The sequence below is a fragment of the Bos mutus genome, chromosome 15 (assembly GCF_027580195.1).
Source record: "Bos mutus isolate GX-2022 chromosome 15, NWIPB_WYAK_1.1, whole genome shotgun sequence".
Lineage (NCBI taxonomy): Eukaryota > Metazoa > Chordata > Mammalia > Artiodactyla > Bovidae > Bos > Bos mutus.
The window spans coordinates 43,248,968-43,271,394 of NC_091631.1; the positions used below are offsets into that span (position 1 = coordinate 43,248,968).

Sequence of the window (22,427 nt, forward strand, 5' to 3'; positions counted from 1 at the left end):
CATGAAGTGATGGGACCAGATGCCATCATCTTCGTTTTCTGAATGTTGAGCTTTAAGCCAACTTATTCACTCTCCTCTTTCACTTTCATCAAGAGGCTTTTTATTTCCTCTTCACTTTCTGCCATAAGGGTGGTGTCATCTGCATATCTGAGGTTATTGATATTTTTCCAAGTGATCTTGATTCCAGCTTATGCTTCTTCCAGCCCCGCATTTCTTATGATGTACTCTGCATATAAGTTAAATAAGCAGAGTGACAATATACAGCCTTGACGGACTCCTTTTCCTATTTGGAACCAGTCTGTTGTTCCATGTCCAGTTCTAACTGTTGCTTCCTGACCTGCATATCGGTTTCTCAAGAGGCAGGTCAGGTGGTCTGGTATTCCCATCTCTTGAAGAATTTTCCACAGTTTATTGTGATCCACACAGTCAAAGGCTTTGGCATAGTCAATAAAGCAGAAATAGATGTTTTTTCTGGAACTCTCTTGCTTTTTCCATGATCCAGCGGATGTTGGCAATTTGATCTCTGGTTCCTCTGCCTTTTCTAAAACCAGCTTGAACATCTGGAAGTTCATGGTTCATGTACTGCTGAAGCCTGGCTTGGAGAATTTTGAGCATTACTTTACTAGCGTGTGAGATGAGTGCCATTGTGCGGTAGTTTGAGCATTCTTTGGGACTGGAATGAAAACTGACCTTTTCCAGTCCTGTGGCCACTGCTGACTTTTCCAAATTTGCTGGCATATTGAGTGCAGCACTTTCACAGCAGCATCTTTCAGGATTTGAAATAGCTCAACTGGAATTCCATCACCTCCACTAACTTTGTTCATAGTGATGCTTTCTAAGGCCCACTTGACTTCCCATTCCAGGATGTCTGGCTCTAGGTGAGTGATCACACCATTGTAATTATCTGGGTCATGAAGCTCTTTTTTGTACAGTTCTTCTGTGTATTCTTGCCACCTCTTCTTAATAGCTACTGCTTCTGTTAGGTCCATACCATTTCTGTCCTTTATCGAGCCCATCTTTGCATGAAATGTTCCCTTGGTATCTCTAATTTTCTTGAAGAGATCTCTAGTCTTTCCCATTCTGTTGTTATCCTCTATTTATTTGCATTGATTGCTGAGGAAGGCTTCCTTATCTCTCCTTGCTATCCTTTGGAACTCTACATTCAGATGCTTATATCTTTCCTTTTCTCCTTTGCTTTTTGCTTCTCTTTTTCTCACAGCTATTTGTAAGACCTCCTCAGACAGCCATTTTGCTTTTTTGCATTTCTTTTCCATGGGGATGGTCTTGATCCCTGTCTCCTAAACAATGTCACGAACCTCATTCCGTAGTTCATCAGGCACTCTATCTATCAGATCTAGGCCCTTAAATCTATTTCTCACTTCCACTGTATAATCATTAGGAATTTGATTTAGGTCATGCCTGAATGGTCTAGTGGTTTTCCCCACTTTCTTCAATTTAAGTCTGAATTTGGCAATAAGGAGTTCATGATCTGAGCCACAGTCAGCTCCTGGTCTTGTTTTTGCTGACTGTATAGAGCTTCTCCATCTTTGGCTGCAAAGAATATAATCAATCTGATTTCGGTGTTGACCATCTGGTGATGTCCATGTGTAGAGTCTTCTCTTGTGTTGTTGGAAGAGGGTATTTGTTATGACCGGTGCGTTCTCTTGACAAAACTCTATTAGTCTTTGCCCTGCTTCATGCCATTTCCAAGGCCAAATTTGCCTGTTACTCCAGGTGTTTCTTGACTTCCTACTTTTGCATTCCATTTCCCTATAATGAAAAGGACATCTCTTTCGGGTGTTAGTTCTAAAAGGTTTGTAGGTCTTCATAGAACCATTCAACTTCAGCTTCTTCAGCATTACTGATTGGGGCATAGACTTGGATTACTGTGATATTGAATGGTTTGCCTTGGAAATGAACAGAGATCATTCTGTCGTTTTTGAGATTGCATCCAAGTACTGCATTTTGGACTCTTTTGTTGACCATGATGGCTACTCCATTTCTTCTAAGGGATTCCTGCCCACAGCAGTAGCAGCGTCCGGCTGTGATGGACCACGCAGAAGTGTGGCCAAGAGGAGCTACCACACACCCCACATCCAAGGAGGGGCGACTGCGCGGGTACAGGAGGGTAGACAGAAGCTACTCCATGTTCGAGGTCAGGAGGGGAGGCTGTGAGGAGATAACCCCTAGTCCAAGGTAAGAAGCAGCGGCTATGCTTTGCTGGAGCAGCTGTAAAGAGATACCCCACATCCAAAGTAAGAGAAACCCAAGGAAGATGGTAGGTGTTGTGAGAGGGCATCAGAGGGCAGATACACTGAAACCATAATCACAGAAAACTAGCCAGTCTGATCACATGGACCACAGCCTTGTCTAACTCAATGAAACTAAGCCATGCCGTGTGGGGCCACCCAAGACAGAGGGTCATGGTGGAGAGTTCTGACAGAATGTGGTCCATTGGAGAAGGGAATGGCAAACCACCTCAGTATTCTTGCCTTGAGAACCCCATGAACAGTATGAAAAGGCAAAATGATAGGATACTGAAAGAGGAACTCCCCAAGTCGGTAGGTGCCCAATATGCTACTGGAGATCAGTGGAAAATAACTCCAGAAAGAATGAAGGGATGGAGCCAAAGCAAAAACAATACCCAGCTGTGGATGTTACTGGTGATAGAAGCAAGGTCCGATGCTGTAAAGAGCAATATTGCATAGGAACCTGGAATGTCAGGTCCATGAATCAAGGCAAATTGGAAGTGGTCAAACAGGAGATGGCAAGAGTGAACGTCGACATTCTAGGAATCAGGGAACTCAAATGGACTGGAATGGGTGAATTTAACTCAAATTGGCTCATAGGGGGTGAAAAATCATTTTTTTTTTAATGAATAAAGCATAGCTGCACATACAGTACACAAGCAGGTTCTTAAATTCCATGGTGGTAGAGCACTATTGGGGAAGAAAGTGTACAAAAGTCTCCTTGAGGAGTGATAATGAATAAAAAAATAAAAGGTTAAGAAACTCTGAACCAGAGAGAGATATTCATTCTGAGCTGAAGATATCTGAGAGGCAGCCCCTCCAAACAAAAGACATTCTGACTAACTGAGAGACCCTGACCAAGCAAATTTATTTATCCCAGTTGTAGTATCTCCTGTGAAACAGGGAGAATGATACCTACCATTCAGAGCAGTTGTTAAGGGTTAAACGAAACATTTAATGAAGCTTCTGCTACATCGTAGACTCAGGATTTTTGTAGAGGTTGTTGAAGGAGATATACTTCAAGTTGGTCCTGGAAGGAAAGATGGTGATTGCAGAAGTGGGGCAAGGGCAATTTCGACAGGGAACATGAATTGACCAAAGTCCAAAGACATGGGAAAACACACTACAAACAGCCTGATGTGTCTGGAGAGTCACAAGCCATAGGAGATAGGCCAAAAAAAAAAATTGCCAGTTGCAGAGTATAGAAGATTTGGAATTCAGAGATGAAGAGTTCATTCCTTCATTTTTCAAATTGTTTTAAGAATGGTGGTGGTTTAGTCACTAAGTCATGTCCAACTCTTGAGACTCCATGGACTGTAGCCTGCTAAGCTCCTCTGTCCATGGAATTCTCCAGACAAGAATACTGGAGTGGGTTGCCATTTTCTTTCTCCCTGCCATTTCCAGGGAATCTTCCCGATCCAGGAATTAAACCTAGGTCTCCTCCATCGCAGGCAGATTCTTTACCTACTGAGCTACAAGGGAAGCCCTATTCTTAAGTGTTTTAAGAATACACACATGTATGGAGAAAGTAGTATGTGCCAGGACTATAGGATTAAAAAAAGTGAATGAGACAAAGGAATCCATTAGATTGCTGTGACACAATACAACATATGTGACCAGTGCAATCAGATCATTTCAGAGCAATTCACATTTTCCGGAAAAAAGGAGAATTTTTGAGGGACCAACCCACTCCAGTACTCTTGCCTGGCAAATCCCATGGATGGAGGAGCCTGGTAGGCTGCAGTCCATGGGGTCGCTAAGGACTGAGCGACTTCACTTTCGCTTTTTACTTTCATGCATTGGAGAAGGAAATGGCAACCCACTCCAGTATTCTTGCCTGGAGAATCCCAGGGACGGCGGAGCCTGGTGGGCTGCCGTCTATGGGGCCACACAGAGTCGGACACGACTGAAGCAACTTAGCAGTAGCAGCAGAACAAGTTCTTAAGAGAGCTGGGGGGTCTCTCTTGGGCCAGGCCCAGCCAGAGCAGGGGTCGGAGCTGTCAAAGGCCCCTGCCCCTAGATGCCTCAGTGCGCCCACAGTGACACACCCCAGGATGCCTGGTGACAGCTGGAGTTGACTCAGGGTTGTGATCTCCACAGACTATTGTGGGGCCGTATGCAATACTGTCAACTGTTTTTAAAATGGAAACATACAAGTGTGCATTCTGACACTGCTATTTAATCTCTGCATGACTTTGTATGTGAAGTGAAAGTCACTCAGTCCTGTCCTACTCTTTGCAACCCCATGGACTGTAGCCTTCCAGGCTTCTCTGTCCTTGGAATTCTCTAGGCAAGAATACTGAAATGGGTAACCGTTCCCTTCTCCAGGGGATCTTCCCAACCCAGGGTTCAAACCCAGATCTTCCACATTGCAGGTGGATTCTTTACGGTCTGAACCATCAGGGAAGTCTGACTTTGGGTAGGTCATTTCCTGTCTCTGCTGCTGCTGCTAAGTCACTTCAGCCGTGTCCGACTCTGTGCGACCCCATAGATGGCAGCCCACCAGGCTCCCCCGTCCCTGGATTCTCCAGGCAAGAACACTGGAGTGGGTTGCCATTTCCTTCTCCAATGCATGAAAGTGAAAAGTGAAGTGAAGTCGCTCAGTCGTGTCCGACTCTTAGCGACCGCATGGACTGCAGCCCACCAGGCTCCTCCATCCGTTGGATTTTCCAGGCAAGAGTACTGGAGTGGGGTGCCATTGACTTTCACAATTCAAATGAGGACAATAATCCTTAACCTCTCGATGCCATGGTGTGTTATTGACTAAGAAGAGGTAGATTATAGTTATCAGATCCTCCTGTATATCAGAGCCTGCTACTCAGCCTGGTCCAGGAAGTGCTTTAATGTGTCCCAAGTGATGATGAGGCTGATCCATGAACTGTATTTTCAGGAAGCAAGGCTCTAGATCACTATTAAGGGAAAGAGTCATTATTACCTGGACCATGAGTTTCTCTTGTTGAAGAAGGAGTATGTACTAAATAAACAGCTTGTGAGGTCACTACCTTTCTTCTCCCCAGCAGGCAGAGAAGCTAAGAAGCCCCCTGCTTCTGTGGTGGATGTCCATGGGGTGGGCCTGCCAATACTCGTCGCTGGGCAGAGTGAAAGGTAATCTTGGGCCTTGGAATGTCAAGCAAGGAGTAGGACAAATCCATAAAACTTTGTATTTCTGGTTTGTCTTTTCCATACGTTAGCCAGGATGCCTGGGAAGAAGGACAGAGCAGTGACGCTAGGCTCAGAAACTTGGGCATTCAAAGCATGGGAATTTGATTCCCTCAAGTCTGATCAAGAGAAACCGTCACTCTGTCTTGAAGTGATCCCCTCCAAATGACTACAGATGTTTTAAGTAAAAATATTCTCCAAATGAAACAACTAATACTACGGTCCTCTACAGGCTCCCTCACTCCACTGTCTAAGACCCTGATCCTCAGAGGCATCTGTAACACACAGAGAGGCCAAGTTGCCACCGCTCATACATTCATTCCACAAACAAGTTTTGAGCACTTATTCTGTGCCAAGCACTGTGCTGGGAGCTGGGAGGACCAAGGTACAGTCCTTGGTTTCAGTAGCTTGTTATCTAGCAGAAAAGACAGACACAGAAACAGGTTATTACAATGAGATAACGTGATCATTGAGGTTCTTTCCATGTACCTTGGGAGCCCTGAGGGAGAGCCTGAAACTGCCTGGGGAGCAGGGAGAGGCCCGATAAGGTAGTGATAAGTTGGTAGTATCTGGGGTGGGGTTTGAAAGAGGAACTTCCCTGGTGGCTCAGATGGTAAAACGTCTGCCTACAATGCGGGAGACCAGGGTTCGATCCCTGAATCAGGAAGATCCCCTGCAGAAGGAAATGGCAACCCACTCTAGTACTCTTGCCTGGAAACTCCCATGGATGGAGGAGTCTCGTAGGCTAGAGTCCATGGGGTCGCAGAGAGTCAGACATGACTGAGCGGCTTCACTTTCACTTTGAAAGAGAAGAGGAAATTTTGCAAACAGAAAACAGCACAGATTTACTTCAAACAAAAGGAGAAATGAGAGTCCCAGGGTGGTGGTCAGGCCCCAGGGTGTGAGCAACGAAGTGCCTCCCCTCTCTCCCCTGAGCCCTTGGTTTCCCTCTCCAGGCCTTGGTCACTAACCTCTGGATCCACAGCACTGGCTTGGCTGGTTTGGCCAGTCTCCTGGCCACTACCCCACCTCCAGACCCCAGACCATTAAGAGGCTGATATCATTCACTCTTGAGCCAACTCATGGCTGCAGAAGCAGCTGAGAAATCAGCCAACCGCTCCCAACCACAGTGGAGGCGACGGTTCCAGAAGTGCAGCATTTTCCACTCTTGGCTGCTAGGCCTGTAGAAGTTGATGTCAGATGAGAGGCTGGCCCTTGAGATTCGTTCATACCTAGGAATGCTGGGAGTTTTCATAAACCGTTTCACTCTCATGAAGAAGTCAGGCAAATAGGAAGTGACATTCTTTCTCATCTTCTCTTGACAAAAAAATCCGCCTTGGATCCTGTTCCTACCGTCTGAATCCACAAGCATTTCCTGCTGCAGCTGTGTAGCCTCCACAAGGGAAAAAACAGGCAAGTCTCCCAGGCTAAGGGGTTTGAAGGTTTCCTGAGCCTTACCTCCCAGCAAGGCAGAAGCAGGGAGTGGCAGAGAAGTGGGATAAGGGAGCCCTGCAGGCTCCAGCAGCAAGCGCTGAGGGTAGGGGGAGGCGAGAGGGAGGAGGAAGCCTAGGACTGACCAGGCTTCAGGGCAGGGACAGTCTGCAGGGCAGAGACAAGGCCGTACACGGAGGTCATAAAACAAAATTTATCTTTAATTTGTAAGTGTCAACAGCAGTACAAAAGATGGAGTGATGACGACTAGATTAAGGGTAGAGAGGACAGTCTTGAGGTAAATGAGCATAAATAGGCAGTTCTTATAGACACTCCCCTGAGGGGCCTAGGCCCCACCATGGCATATACATTATCACCCAAAGATGGCATGTTTAACATATCAGGAAAGCACCTTGTGCAAAAAGGAAAAAAAAAAAAGTAGCTAAGGTGCCAACATACACCAGGATAGATAAAGACAGTGTGTCTTTCAATTTTGTCTTTTCCCTTAATTATGAGGCAGAGGAGGGGAAGACTTTGAAAAGTACCACTGAAAGGTTATTCAATGTTGAGTTTTATCTCACATCAATACTGCACAACGAAATCCAAGAAGTGTGTGTATGCAACAAAGCTAAGAACAATGATTCATTCCTTGAAATCTGAAGAGATTCTCTTTTTTTTCTCATTTCTTTAATCCTTAGCAAACTTTTTTTCCATTATCAGGAGGAGAGTGTGAGAAAGATGTGATGACAACCCTTTTAAGGTCATTTAAAAACTTTACACTGGACTGTACAAGATTTTTTTTTGATAAACTATTTACATTTCAGACTTTCAAACATATTCAAAGCAGCAATAGACACTAGTTTTTATGGTTCTTATTTTTTTTTTTTTTCTAATTGCCCAAATAGTTACCAGCCATGGGCCAAGTAGGTACCTGCATTATACATAGAATTTCTACAAAGAAAATCTGCAGTTAAAATTTGCTCAAGGGTGTATTCGATGCCCTCAGTCCCAAGGGCCACACCCGCAGTGTTGCTAGAGGAACCAGCGCAGTACCTTGGCAACAGAGTAGCAGTTGTCTCAACAGCCCTACACAAACTTTACACTTTGAAACAGCAGCCAGCATGTCAGTCCAGCATGTCAGTGAATTGTGCTGATTAAATTAACATAGAATACAATCTCACAATATACATCACAAACAAATTACAATGTCGGGAAATAAAAGAGTTACAATAAGATAAGTTATGTAGTAACAGCTTATAAGCTTGTCTAAGGTAATAAAAATTTTACATGGCAAATACAATAATGAATGAACATAAATGCTAAGCATTCTAATTTGCTACAAGCTGGAGAAGGGTACAATAAAGACTGCACTTTTTCAAAAAAGCAAAAACACATATGACAAAGGAAGACAAACGGAGAATGCACACGAGCAGGTCTGCAATGTGCAGCATACAAAACAGTTAAATATTTGCACATTCCCCATACTCCAAGAGCACCAGCACTGAGGCCTCACTTTCTGCCTGTGGTTCTTCAGGAATAAGAACGTACTGAGCAAGATATGTCACTGAGTTGCCTTCCAGCTTTCGTGTTGCCATGGACGACAATCAGAAGAGAATCTGCACTAAGCTTTACCTTTCTGCCTTGCCCCCTCCCACCTCTAGCCCTGCCTCCAAGGTACCAGCATTCCCAATACTTGTTCATGAGCTTTTGGAAAGAAATCTGTCCCCAAAGGAAAAGATGGGGTGGGGATGAAAGGGAAAAGTGTTTGCATATCAGTATTTTCAGTGATATTAGCAGAGGATTACGCTCAATAGTACATGGCATCAGAAACAGAACATAATCGGCAGGAATAACAGACAGAAGTTGTTTATTAAGGAAGAAAACATGTCAGGGGACAGATGACTTAAGGAAATGATGCAAGTGCTTTAGTAAAAGGACAAATGAGGTCATACAATATTATTATACTTTGAGAAGTGAGCTTAAGTGCCAACTCAGTCCTTAGACAAACATATACAAAATCAGGCAAGGCTACAGCAACCATTTTTTGTCATATTCTCATTAAAAAGGAAGACCCAGTAATAATTTCAATACATTCCTCTAGCTGCATTCTTTGCAGTTGTTGGCACTTGGTACAGGACTTCTCGTACGGTTTAAAACTACGAAGCGATCCTTTTTCTTTTCCTTAATGAGTAGGTAGAGGTCACCTCTTTGCAGAATGAGTGAATTAAGAGGAGCAGCCTCAGCTGTGGTGTGACCAGGCTGCCTTCCTACTGGGGGTAGATGGGCTTCCTCGAAACAATCCCCGCTTTCACTAGTGCCTGTGCCCCCCTGCTCGGGAGGGTGTGCTCCGGAGAAGCAGCCTGGCTTCACAAGGAAAAGAAAGAAGCCTTTAATTTCAGCCCTAGAGTGATCACACCCTTTTCAAACACCCCAGGCTCCAGTGGGGCTCATGTTCAGGGGAGGCCAGAATTTGACAAGCTCAATAGCACTGTGAGCCCACACCTGAATTTAGAACTTGGCCTGAGAGATGGTGTTGGGACCCTGGCAAACAAATCAGGCCTGAGGACAAGGTTGGAGAGTATCACATACCAAGTGGAGCGAACTGATGTGCTCCTGAAAGGGTGAGCTGAATACAGGTGAAAACAACAAAGCTTTCGTACCTTCCTGGAAAAGATACCACCTCACATCTGCCAGCGAAACAGAGACACTGCTCGACTGGCTCCTCCTGTCCACAGACTGACCTTTTCTTTCTCTCTCTCTTTCTTTCTTTCCCTTTCTTTCTCTTTCTTCTTTTCTTCTTTCTTTCTTCGTTCCTTTGCTTCTTTTCTTTTCTTTCTTTCTTCCTTTCCTTCTTTCTTCGCTTCCTTCCTTCCTTCCTATTCCATATGGTCCATTTTTTTAGGACAGGATTGTCTGTCAGTGTCCCTATTCTAAGTGACAAAGAAAATCCTGATCCTGCAAGTTCTTTAACAAAATGGAGATGTTTACCTTTGATTTGAAGATATTATGAAATAGGGAGCAATGAAAAAAAAAAGTTTATTAACATTCTTTAATCTAATTGGCATGATGAGGCTTTCATTAATGGCCAATCTCAGAGGCAGATTTTTGCCTTTGTAATGGCATTCATGCTTCATGCTATTAAATGGTCACAGGACTACCTTATAAGATTCATGTGGATTCACAGAGCAAATTTGACTCCCTCCCAGCTGTGCTGGAAATTCACCATGTTCAATTCATCAGCTTTCTATGAGAAAAAAAGTGAAAGGCTGAGTCTGTGGACAGTGGGTTCTAAACTGTACGAGAACCCGAGTGAAGGGTTTTCCTGCTCCAGCTGCAAGTGGGGCTCTGCTCTCTCACTGTGGCTGATAATTCACTACCCCATGAGGTACAGTGACTTGTCAACTTCTAGTCTGGACCAACATACATGGATAGAGAACAAAAAGGAAATACATAACTTATATTTCACTAAATATTCATGAACCAAAAATAAATTCTATTTCTATGTTATATTTACACAATTAGAAAAATCTAAAATGAGATGGTAAAATCATAAAAACTTTGTTTAAGCCCCACTGAAAATAAAATGAAGTGATCCCTATGATTGTCATTCTTAATTTCCATGGATATTTAGAGCCAAACTTGGCTAATAAATAGAATAAACTGCTTATGTGCAGAATTTAGATTCAAATACAGCATCACTGTTTGACCCAATGAAAGAGACGTTTACAATCAGATCATTCCTGAATAGCCTTTCATTTTTAAGAACATGGCTAGGAGTAACTGAACCCCAGTACTGAGGCAGAGCTGGAGCTAAAACAAAGTGTTCATACACACATGTATTTTGCATAAATAAATGAAATAACAAGACATAAAAATGACTCAAATCCGGCAACTGTGAGGCAAGCCCACACGAGTCGAAACAGATGACTTTTGTTCATGTAGTTTTCGTACAACAGCTTCACATTAGTCAGAAGTGATAAAAAATACCATTTATATCCAGTGCTTATAACACTTACGAAACAACATCTGTGAGTGTGTGTGTTTTTTGTTGGTTTTTTGTGTTGTTTTCTTTTTTTTGTTTCTTTTTTTTTTAAACTACAAGCAAAATCAAGTTTCAGTCCTAAAGAACAGTCCTTTGTTCTCCACCAGCCCAGAATATTATTTTGGCATGGTCATAAAAACAAACAAAATTAACCTACTATTCTAAATGTTTGCCTTTGTGCAAAATTAATTACATACAATACAATGCTAGCCATACAGCACTCTACCTATGCAACAAAATCAAAAAGGAGTGGGAGAGGGCAAAAGCAAGAATCAAAGAGAAAGAGGAAAAAAAATGTGAGAATGAACTGAGGAGGAGAGGTATATAATCAAAAGAAACCAGTAAGACAATAATAAATACTCATTTTTTTTTTTTTAGAAAAATGACCTCCCCCTCATTTGAAATAAATGTACAAAAACAAAGTTCCAATCCCCAATCAATATTAAGAACCAAACATTCCTATCAGTACCTAAATCAGCTTATAGAGAGCACTCCTAGCTAATGACATAGACAGTAATGTCTTGGCTAGACCTATTTATCGCTCTTAGGTATGGCCGTGAGCACTCTTAAATAAATACGAAGGTACACTATTTTCTTCCAAGTGACAAAATGGCTCAAGAAATCTGATGGGGCCGTTCCTATGTCCTGGTGATCAGATTCTGGTTGTCCCATGAGGTGAACTGTCCCATTTGCTGACATTCTCCCACTGAACTACTCGGGGTGAGGCTCCCCCGTAGGCAATCAGTCCTGGATTCAGGAAGGTCAAGATGGCATGGCTGAGCTCCCTGTCATTAGGAGATGAGGAAGGAAGCCTCACTGCCCTCCCAACGCATCAGCACATCTCCAGAAAAATCCTCGTGTGACACGGGCAGTTAATCTTGTTCACACATAGGCATGACCCCCACGCGGCCACAGATGGAGGGAGTGAGCCAGAGGAACTCGTCTGCTGCCCCAGGAGTGATCTGTTCCCCAGAATTAACAGTAGGAACATCCCATTTAGGGAATGTATTTCCCCTCCTTCTCCCTCCCTATTGTTTTCTTTCATTCTCTGGATGTATCATGACAATTTGCCTCTGTCATTGCTCTGAGGCTGTCATGCGGCTTCTTGCATCCTGAGGACTTTGCAAAGAACTCTCTAGATGTGCCAGATGGGACAGGCAGCTCAGTGAAGAGGTGCCAGCCCGTGACAGCATCCCTGTGGACTCCTACATGGCCCGCAGCTTTGGGCTTTAGGATTGGCCGCAGGACTCTCCTGCCTGGCAGTCACCACTGTTGACCCTTGCTGCTAAATGGCATTCAGGGGAAATGCCACCGATGCAGATCCTACCACTTGTTGCTTAACTAAATTAGGGGAAAATTCTGGCAAAAGATTCAAAGTCATGGTGAACCTCAGGGACATTCCTGTAAGTCTCTACACCTGTATCCAAATACACAGCTCTACAGCCATATCTACACCGATGTTCAAAAACAACTATATAGGTATTTAGTAGTATCTTGTTTCAGAAATGCTTCCAGATGTTCTGGGGACATAAAATCACTATGTACATCTTTTGTATCTAGCAGGAGAAGGAGGTGAAAAGGGTTGAAAAGTTCTTTGGGGAAGGAGGGTGAGAAAAAAGAATTATTAAATTAATGCCACCAACGATTTTTTTTTTTAAATAAATAGTAAGTGGACCCTTGACATTCTGGAATGAATAAATTATTTAAGAGAAAAATGTGTTAAGACTGAATGTCAGGGTTAAAGGCAAAGGGATAATGGATGTAGTGAGAGGTGGTCTCAGGCAGAGAAGACCACCGTGTCGGTATCTGGTGTGGTGACCGCTCCAGTGTGTGCACGTCATACCACGTCACACTGAGGGCACGTCAAGAGGCAAACACGACTGGGTCCATGCACTGCGGCAACCTTGTTCATGCCTTACAATATCTCGTCTCCAGATTCCTGAGTACTTTACCATTGTCTGGAAAAAAAATATGTGTGGTTTGCTATTTTATTTTAAGATGCCAAAGATTGTCTAAGACTTTGCAGTGTCTCCTTTAAGACTTTTAAAATATTAAGATTCAAAAGTTATGAAAAAGTTTGGCACATTCAAAGTTTAACTCTCCACGTGGAAAAATGGAATTCCGAGGCCTTTTGAATATGCTCTGCATGCAGCTGCACACGCCGTGGACTTGTTCTGTTTCACAATATGAAATTCTCAGTTGTTTTCTAAAATAATTCAGAATAAAAACACATTCACAACCTGTAGGCCGGCACAGCATACCTGAGTGAGAATGTTTAACCCCATCTAAAACAGTAACTTAAACCTTTATCAACATCCAAAAGAAAAAAGTAAGACAAAAATATAAGACTTGTAAGACAGCTATGGGTTGAGATAAGTTTTCAAGTCCTGGTGTCTCATATTTAATATGTCTTCACCTAAATTAAAAAACAACAACAACAATAACAATAACGACAAAAAAACTCAAGTTCATGAAAAATCAGGGAAAACTTAATCTGTCTCACGCTTTACGAAACAATTAAGACCATTCTGCTGATGTAATTGTGGAGCCACAAATGCATGCGGGCTCTTTAAGAATTTTTTTTGTTGGGGGAGGGGAGGTGAAATGTCAGAGTATTTTAATTCAGCAAACAAACACTTCTCAGTTGGCACTGACAGCTTCCGGGGCTTCATTTTCACTGCTATAGTCTGATTTGGGGTCATCTTCATAGTCATCATACATTTCCATTTCATCCTCTCCATTAATCATTTCGTTTCCAGCTAGGCTTCCGCCGTCTGTCTTCATACCATAAGAGCTCTGGATGACCGGGAGGCTGGGCTCTGGGCTGGCCGAGGTGCTAGAGCAGTCAGATGTCATCTGAGGTGACGGTGTGGTAGTTGCCATAGTAATAGCACCAGGATACACAACACCTGTTCCTGTGGTGATTGGAATCTGAGGCTGCTGCCTGTATAGATTCAAAAACAATAAAATAAAACAGAGGGAAATATCTATATACACGTGTTCTTCTGGGTGGCTTTGGAATTCATCCCTCACACAGTCTCAGAGGGGAGTCTGTTTGAAATTCTAAGCAAATGATGAAATAGGACAAAGGTGTGTCCTGGAGGAGTTCTGCAAACCTCACTGATGATGTGGTTGAGGTTAAGCAATACAATGGAGCAACTTATTGATGGTTTTGCAACATGGAAGCAAAGCTTTGATAACCCTTGGCATTTGGAACAAATACTGTAGCTAACTCCACAAAGTTACTTGTGAGATCATTTTTTTAGGGTCTCCTAGAACATTACAAAAAAAAAAAAAGGCTGGTAACATGAGACATACTTTAATGACACTGTTAAGCAGGTTTATGTCTTCACCTTGGTTTGAGAGCTGTATAAAGAAAGAATCAAGATGAGGAAGGATCCTATACATCCCAGAGTCAGATTCAGTAAAGCATGTATTTGGTATTCATGTAAATGTCTACTTATTTCTGTGGTTAAACCTGTAGGGAAGCTCATTGAAACTTCTATTTCCTAATTATGGAAGGATCATCTTGGGTGTCATTACTCCTGTGGCCCTGGGCTGGAGCCAGGGTTGAAGGAGTCAGGAGTGAAGAACATTGAGAGCTTTGCTACTTAACAGAACAACACACGTTGCCTCATCCTAGATCCTAGTGGGTGCCAAGGCTTGGTCACACCAGATCAGTCTGTCATCATGTCATTCTAGTTCAAATAAACTTACCAGAGCCTTTACAAAGGTCAGTCTCTCCCTCTGCAGGGAGACATGGCTATCTGTCTCTCATTTCCCTTGAGGCATTGTAACTTGAAATATTGAAAGAATGAAAGACCTACTACCTAGCTCGAAGAATAGGACTGAAACAATATTCATTCATAGATGCAATATTCACCAAGTGTTTCTCAATCTTTAGGGACATTAATATAAATTCACTTCAAACTGCCCTTGTAACTCTTTTCTGAGCCTCAGTTTCCATCCATTTACAAAAGCTGGGATCAGTGAAGTCCTGGAAGGTCCTTCCACCTTTTAATACTTGACTTCAGGTCAGTCGATCACTTGAACGATTCTTATTGAACGTTGAATAAGAATTCAACGTTCAATGAGAACGTTGAATTTGAACGTTGAATTGTAGAGTGAATGTTTGTTTCAATCCTACATTGAAACTTTCTATCCACCTCAATCTAAGAGGAAAATACTCTGAATTTGTGAATAATTAACTAAGTTACCAGCTATTTTTTGAACGTCCTGAAGGAGTATAATTTCTCAAGGGTTGTATGCTTTCCAGCCTGGTAGAAGGAGAAATGACAGAAATGGCCTAAAATTACACTGTGGCGTATCTGATAGTGCTATCTTTAACAACCTCTGTCAAACACTATGAGGCATAATATTGATGCCTTAACCTTTAACTAACATAAAATATTTTCATATAGATTATCTCATCCAGTTAAAATTGTAACTCCATGAGGTATTATTATGCCCAGTTTTCAGATGAAGAAAACGAGACCTTGCTTAAGATCCTATATTTAGTAATCAGCACTGCTGAGATTTGAAGCTAGATCACCTGACTTGAATTCCATCATTCTTTCCTCTAAAGATATTCAGTATACAGACACATTCTGCTTACTATATTCCATAAAAATTCCTGAGCTTGCAGAGCCTGTAGGCATCCAGTTGATACTAAGCCCCTGACATTGATCCATTTTCTATGTTGCTGGCAGTGATATTTTGACTGTACCAAAGAAGAGGATAGAGAAATCTAAATCCATGTGTAGAAACATCTGATAAAATACTGGCTTCCCTTTCATAGAACCAAATTCTAACAACAGTATACTTCTTGCTTCCTAAGTTTGGGGCGAATTGACACAATTAAATTTTATGCTAACCTACCCAAAGCAATAAATGCCTCATTGATTTTTTTTTTTTTTAACTGAGTTTGGATAATTGCAATAAAATATATTTTTGCCTTAATCACATAATGAGTGTAGAGTGAAAACTTTTACTGCAATATTAACCCATTTTACAGATTTCCCAATTTGGTAAATGAATCTATATTTGTTTGCTCTTAGTGTTCCATTACCAAACTATAGAACTAGTTTGTTTCATTTGCAAACTATCAAATGGTACATTTTCTTTTCATGAAGGACATTTTCTTTTTGCAAAGAATAGGTGGTCATTTTTTTGCAGTATTTTAAAATCAAAATATCTATATAGTTATTAAATAAATTTGAATTGACCTCTTATTATGTGCTATGGATAATGCTTAGATGTTTTTACATTATCTTCTTTAATCCTCACAATAAGCCTGAGAGAGAAATATCACTTCCCCTATTTTACAAATGAAGTAACCAATTAAGTTCCAAAGATTTTTTGTTGTTGTCCAAAGTGACACAGGTACCATATCCAGGAGTTGAATTCTTTCTTATTTCACAAATTCTCTACTAGATATCAAGATTAGGGTGAGAAAGGTAAGCTCAGACTATCAGGAAAATACTTAATCTGAATCAGAATCCAACTCTTCTACACTGAGTTGCACATATTTAAAAGTATTTGGACATTAACTTGGTGATGGAACACTGAGAACGAACAAACAAAACATCTTTCTGAAAGTGAGACAGGAGATATTCAGAAGCCTACTACTAGGTGGTAGAGGGATAGTAGATGGCGTCACCCACTGCCTACAACCCCCATCGACTTCCTGTCTGGTCAATTCCCCTTCATTCCTTGACGATGGAAATGCATATAAAACTTCTTATCTGATTTGTATGTTAAAAAAACCATCTCAACCTTAAAGGTGCAATACTGAACTGCTGATCATTCTCCCATATACCTGCTCCTCTCATAGCCTTTCAGATCTTGGCTAATGAGTACTTCATCTTCTGACTGCGGGGGCAAATCCTAAATCCCTATATCCAATCCATCAGCAACTCCTATTGGTTTGCTCTCAGGAATATATAATATTCAGAATCCCTCCACTTTTGCCGCCTCTAGCTCTACAAACCTGGTTTAAGCCACCATCAACTCTAATTTGTTTTATTGTAAGAGTCTGCTTCCTTAGTTCAGGGCACATTCCCTTCTGACAACATGTCAACCCTGTAGATAGAGTGATCTTTTTAAAACCTAAGTCATATCACAATACTCTTTTGCTTATAACTCTTCAATGTTTATCGATCTCACCCAGAATAAAATTCAAAGTCTTCACAATGGCCAACAAGTCCTTTCAGAATTTGGCTCCCTAGTATCTCTGACACCTAGTACTCATCCCACCTATTCATTATGCTCCTATTGCTCTGACCCCATTATTTCTTGAACAAGCCAGACTCAATCTCACCTCAAGATCTTTGCAGTTGCTGTACACTCTGCCTAGCTCTCCCAGATATCTGCATGGCTGGCTCCCTCACCTCCTCATGTCTTTGCTCAAGTTTATCTTCTCAGTGAGGTATCTATATCCACTCATTTTAAAATTGCACTCCATCCTCTAAAACTCCCTACTCCTTTCCCTCATTTACTTTGTTCTAAGGTACTTACTACTATTTGATATTTATTTATTCATTCATTCACTCATTAATTGTCCAATGTCCCCCACTAGAATGCAAGCTTCAGGAAGATAGATGTTTCACTGATATAGTCTGAGGATGTTTCACTGTTTAGGCAGAGCCTGAAACATAGGAACCACTCAACAAAAATCTGTTGAATACATGAAATGAATGAATGAATGAACTAGTGAAAAAAGGGAAAACAAATGAAAGGCTGGGTAGCCCATTCTAGAGAAGAAAATATGTAATGCTCTTAGATATATGGGAGAGAGGGTAGTGGAGAAGGAATGTGAATATAACTATCTTTAAATGCTTGAATGATTTTCTTCACACAAAAGGAAGAGATTTGTTCTAGAATGGACCAAAGAAGAGGATCAGAACCAATTTACAAAGTAGCAGAAAGGTCGAGTATGGCCTAGTTAAGAAGAAAGAACTTTCCAGCATTAGAAGATGTTCCATAAGGAAACTAGCTCCCTTGGAAAGTGGTGAGCTCTCTAGCCCTAGAAGAGTTCAAGCTGAACTTAAAAGGACTCCCACAATGACTACAGAGGCCCCTTCTGGGTTACCATTGATTCTGAAGATACAAAATCATAAGCTGACTGTTATGCTGGCCTTGATACCTCATTGTCATTATCAGCGTAAAAATAGACTAAAAAAATTGAGTATAACTTTCAAGAGTTTCCAAAATACTGTTTTACCCGACATATCTTACTTTAATGCCAGATAAAATTCTTAGGATAGCCTCTTTATTTATTATTGAACATTTTCATATTTCTTCCTTATATTCATGTTCTCCTTCATGCCAAAATAGGAATATCTACCTGTACTTTTGGAGAAGGAAATGGCAACCCACTCCAGCATTCTTGCCTGGAGAATCCCATGAACAGAGGAACCTGGTGGGCCACAGTCCATGGGGTCTCAAAGAGTCGGACACAACTGAGTGAACACTCACTCACTCACCTGTACTTTTCACCAGGCTGACCCTACCCAAACCTCAAGCCCCCTTCTTCAGGAATGGACTATAGCTGGCTCTAATGCGTAGTAATCTCCCTTCCTCTGAGCTTTACTTGCTCATCTATATAATTGAAATTAGTACTTCATTATACGTCATATGGAGCACCATGCAATGTATTCTGTGTGTGCATGTATACATGTGTACATATAATAAACTGTTATTTGCTAACCTATCCATGTAAGTCTCTGGCTTCTCTGACTATAGCATTCTCTGAGAGCTCATTGTGGATAGAATTAATGTACTATATTAACTTAGTACAGTGTTAGGCACACAGCTGGTTTCAGATAGGCCCAGTCCCTTACCAAATGACTGACTAATCAGTTAACAAAATGGAAAATCCAGCCAGCATGCTTAAGCTTTGTCTATCGGAAATTACTTTCCTGAAAAGCATTTTTCCTTCCTTTACAGATCAATTGCAAAGTCAAAATTCAAACACTGCAGATTTCACAAACAGGAATAGCTGGCAAGCATTGGGCTTTATAAGTAATGAATGTACACATCAAAACAAAAGTTGTAGATGTCTGTAAAAGTATACATATGTAGCTGATATGAGTAGAGATGTCTAAGAACCCTCCCTCCTAGCCCAAGTAGAGTTTGAGTTGACCCTGATAAAGTCCAGCATTGTGGTTTCCAAATCACAAGAACATTCCTGGAATATATAATCTAGCTTTGCCAACTGCAATGGAACTATTTATTTATGTTGTCAAAGGCCCTGTTTGCTGATCCTTCAGACTTTTACAGTATCTATAAATGAAGGCAATGAAGTCTGTTCCTCAGGAGATTAGAAGTTGCATATCTTTTTATATTATCTATTAGAGATTCTAATCCAGCTTTCTCTATAGGAGGACAAGACTAAAAATAGTATGTCTAGTCTACTCAATTAAATTTGTAAGTATCTTATAGGCTTGATTCAACCTCTTTAAGATTAAGATGGCAAATGTTCAAATCACTTATACCACAATCCAGTAGAACATAATTCTTTACAATATGAAATACATACCTGACACATAGCATCATTTCTCCAGAATAAGAATATTTGCTCTAATTTGGGACTTACTATGCGCTAGACATTGTCCAAGCACTTTCAATATATTAAGTTATTCAGTCTTCAGAAGGGTCTGATGTTGTAGGTATTATTGTCATCCCCATTCCATATATGAGGAAACTGAGGTACACAGAGTTTAAATAAGTTTCCCAAGAGCAAGTGGAGAGTTCAGAAGAATGAAAGACACTATGGGTTTCCCAGGTGGCTCAGTGATAAAGAACCTGCTTGCCAAGCAAGAGACACAGGTCCAATTCCTGGATTAGGAAGATCCCCTGGAGAAGGAAATGGCAATCTACTCCAGTATTCTTGCCTGGGAAATCCCACGGACAGAGGAGCCTGGTGGGCTGCAGTCCACAGGATCACAACAGAGTCAGGCATGACTTAGTGACTAAACAACAACAATTGCACTAGTTCCTAGAGCCGGAAGAAGCAGATCTAGTATTTTAGCCAGCACAGTCTGGCTCCAGAATTGACGTTCTTAACCACTTACACTATACGGTCTCTAAACAATTTGTAGGCTCTAATTGAAAGTTCATGTGCAATGGTGAAAAGGAAAGATGTTTTACATAAGCCTGGTCTAAATCTTAGCTCTGCACTTTACTAGCTGTGTGACCTTGGACAAATTATTTAACATCTCTGAATATTGTGTTTTTCAACATTGTAGTGAGCATGGTATTGCCTGTCTTATAAGTTTTTGTGTTTGCAATAATTGGTATAATTAACTCAGCATAATTATTCAATAATTTACTATTATTGTTACTCAAAAAGTAGCTCTAATTTTAATATTTCATAGTATCTGCATAATTCTCGATTAGGTAAATTACTGAATAAAACTTCAACAAATTGGAAATGAATTTCATTTGGACATAGTTCTTTGGGAAAAGACAATATTGTACCTCTATGAACCCTAATTCTCATCTTAACATTAATAGTACTCCTATTGGGATTATTACAAAACTCTGATACTTAATCTATCAATTGAAAGGGTTAAATCTAAGGTTAGAGACATTACTCCATTTCATATATTGATAAATTCATTTCATAATAGCTAAGTGAAAAAAATCTAACTCACTGAACTTCCTGTTGTATCATCAGTAAAATGCATGGCAATGTTGAGCCATATATGTAACTTTATTGCCTTGAAAGTTATGTACATCTTTTCAAAATCAGCTATAAAAATTGATCTCATCCCCATTCCCTCAAGATGTCAATAGAAATCTTTGAATTTCTTGTTTGTATTTCCCTCTTGTAATAACCCCACATCTAATGAAGATCAATTTCCAAAGATGAGCCCTAGGGAGTTAATAATCTATCAAATACAACTACTTAAAAGAGAATACTAATCCTTAAGTGGGAATAATATCTGGCTTTATGTAGCAAGTACTATTAAAATCGGGCAGAGGAAAATAGTCAGCATTGACGATTAAAGAATGAAGTATTCTGGCCATTGCTTGCACATCCATAGCCCTATTCCTCAGTTTAAAATGAGCCTTCCACAAAGGACCTCCTATACCATCAGGATCCTTTGTCTCTAAATTTCAAAGTTCTTTATGCCACTGTATACCACGATAAAAGACCTTATTTTCTCTAGGTTCTAGGAGCTCTTCCTCAAATAGCATAGTTACACTCACGACTGTGCAGAATAGGACTGTGAGGCCTATTTTGAAGCAATATAGTAAGGACAGTTTCTCAGTCATTTGGCATGACAGAGACAGAGACCTGATTTAATCCTTTACTTCATTCTCACCTTTCAGTAGCCATGAGTGCATGCTAAATTGCTTGTCACGTCCGCCTCTGTGTGACCCTATGGACTTCAGCCTGCCAGGCTCCTCTGCTCATGGGATTTCCCAGGCAAGGATTAAGGAGTGGGTACCATTTTCCACTCCAGAGGATCTTCCTGACCCAAGGATCAAACCCTCGTCTCTACATCTACCTGCACTGGCAGGTAGGTTCTTTCACAAGCGCTACCTGGAAGCCCTCAGTAGCCATCAGACCTCTTAAAGCCTCGATTTCTTTATTTTAGAGGATTATGTAGTTTGTATACCTAAAATACCTCATATACAGTAGGCATTCAATAAGTGGTAGATGCTATTGAGTTGATTTAGAGTTTCATTTTATATACATTGTTATGTGTTGAGGTATTTTGATCCAGAGGTATTGTCAATGTTGCCTTTCGTAAAGGGGACTAAATAGAATTACTGCATCTCGTATATTCAAATAAGTATCAGGGAACTAAAATGGTGCTTTTGCTAATCTTCCAGACTGTGGCAAAAGGGACCCACTATGCAACACAGGGGACATGACAGGAGAGAAAGATCGGAATGAGAAAATGTCTCAAATTTAAACGTTCGATTCTCTGTTCAAAAGAGATTATATACGTTTTCAGGGATACACTAACAGGATTAAAAGAAGACATTATACAGTCTTAAATTTACATTTTCTTACCTACAACTATACTTCCTAACGTGTTCCGTGATTTGGTATATTTCATAAATACTCTAATTAGCATGTGAATTGCCCAATTATACTGTATTGTACTTTTGGAGTTAAAAGCATTGCTTTTTTAAAAATGTAAACATTTATAACACAGAAGGATTTGATATCCTATTTTGGCACATCTTCATCTGCTAATATACAGGGATCCTCAAATAGCAAAGGGATTTCAGCCTCACTTTACCTCAAAAAGGTTCTACCATACAGACTGTGCCATTCCTCACATAGGACTCAGGCATATTCTGAAGGCATCGTCATTGATTGTCTAATGTGATATAAAAGACAGTTTTACTGTGATAGCAAATCCATGTTTAATAAGGATAATAATGATAGGAATTCACCATTATTGATATTATACTAAGATTATACAAAGCATTTTTAAAAGCATTGCCTTATTGAGATAGGTACTATTATTTGTTTCACTTCACACATGAGAAAACAGAAGCTTGAAAAAGTTAAATAACTTGAC

General features: G+C 40.8%; 1 protein-coding gene across 32 annotated transcripts in view; it reads right to left on the bottom strand.

The window, feature by feature from the left end:
* Positions 1-7,039: 7,039 nt before the first annotated feature.
* The window catches only part of SOX6 (SRY-box transcription factor 6), a 719,303-nt gene continuing 703,915 nt past the window's right edge, over positions 7,040-22,427 (bottom strand). For all 32 annotated transcript variants that reach the window (XM_070384013.1, XM_070383997.1, XM_070384007.1 and 29 more), the window contains one exon: positions 7,040-13,825. In XM_070384013.1, the coding sequence (XP_070240114.1) occupies positions 13,522-13,825 (304 nt within the window). In that variant the 3' untranslated portion in view covers positions 7,040-13,521. The remainder of the gene's footprint in view (positions 13,826-22,427) is intronic.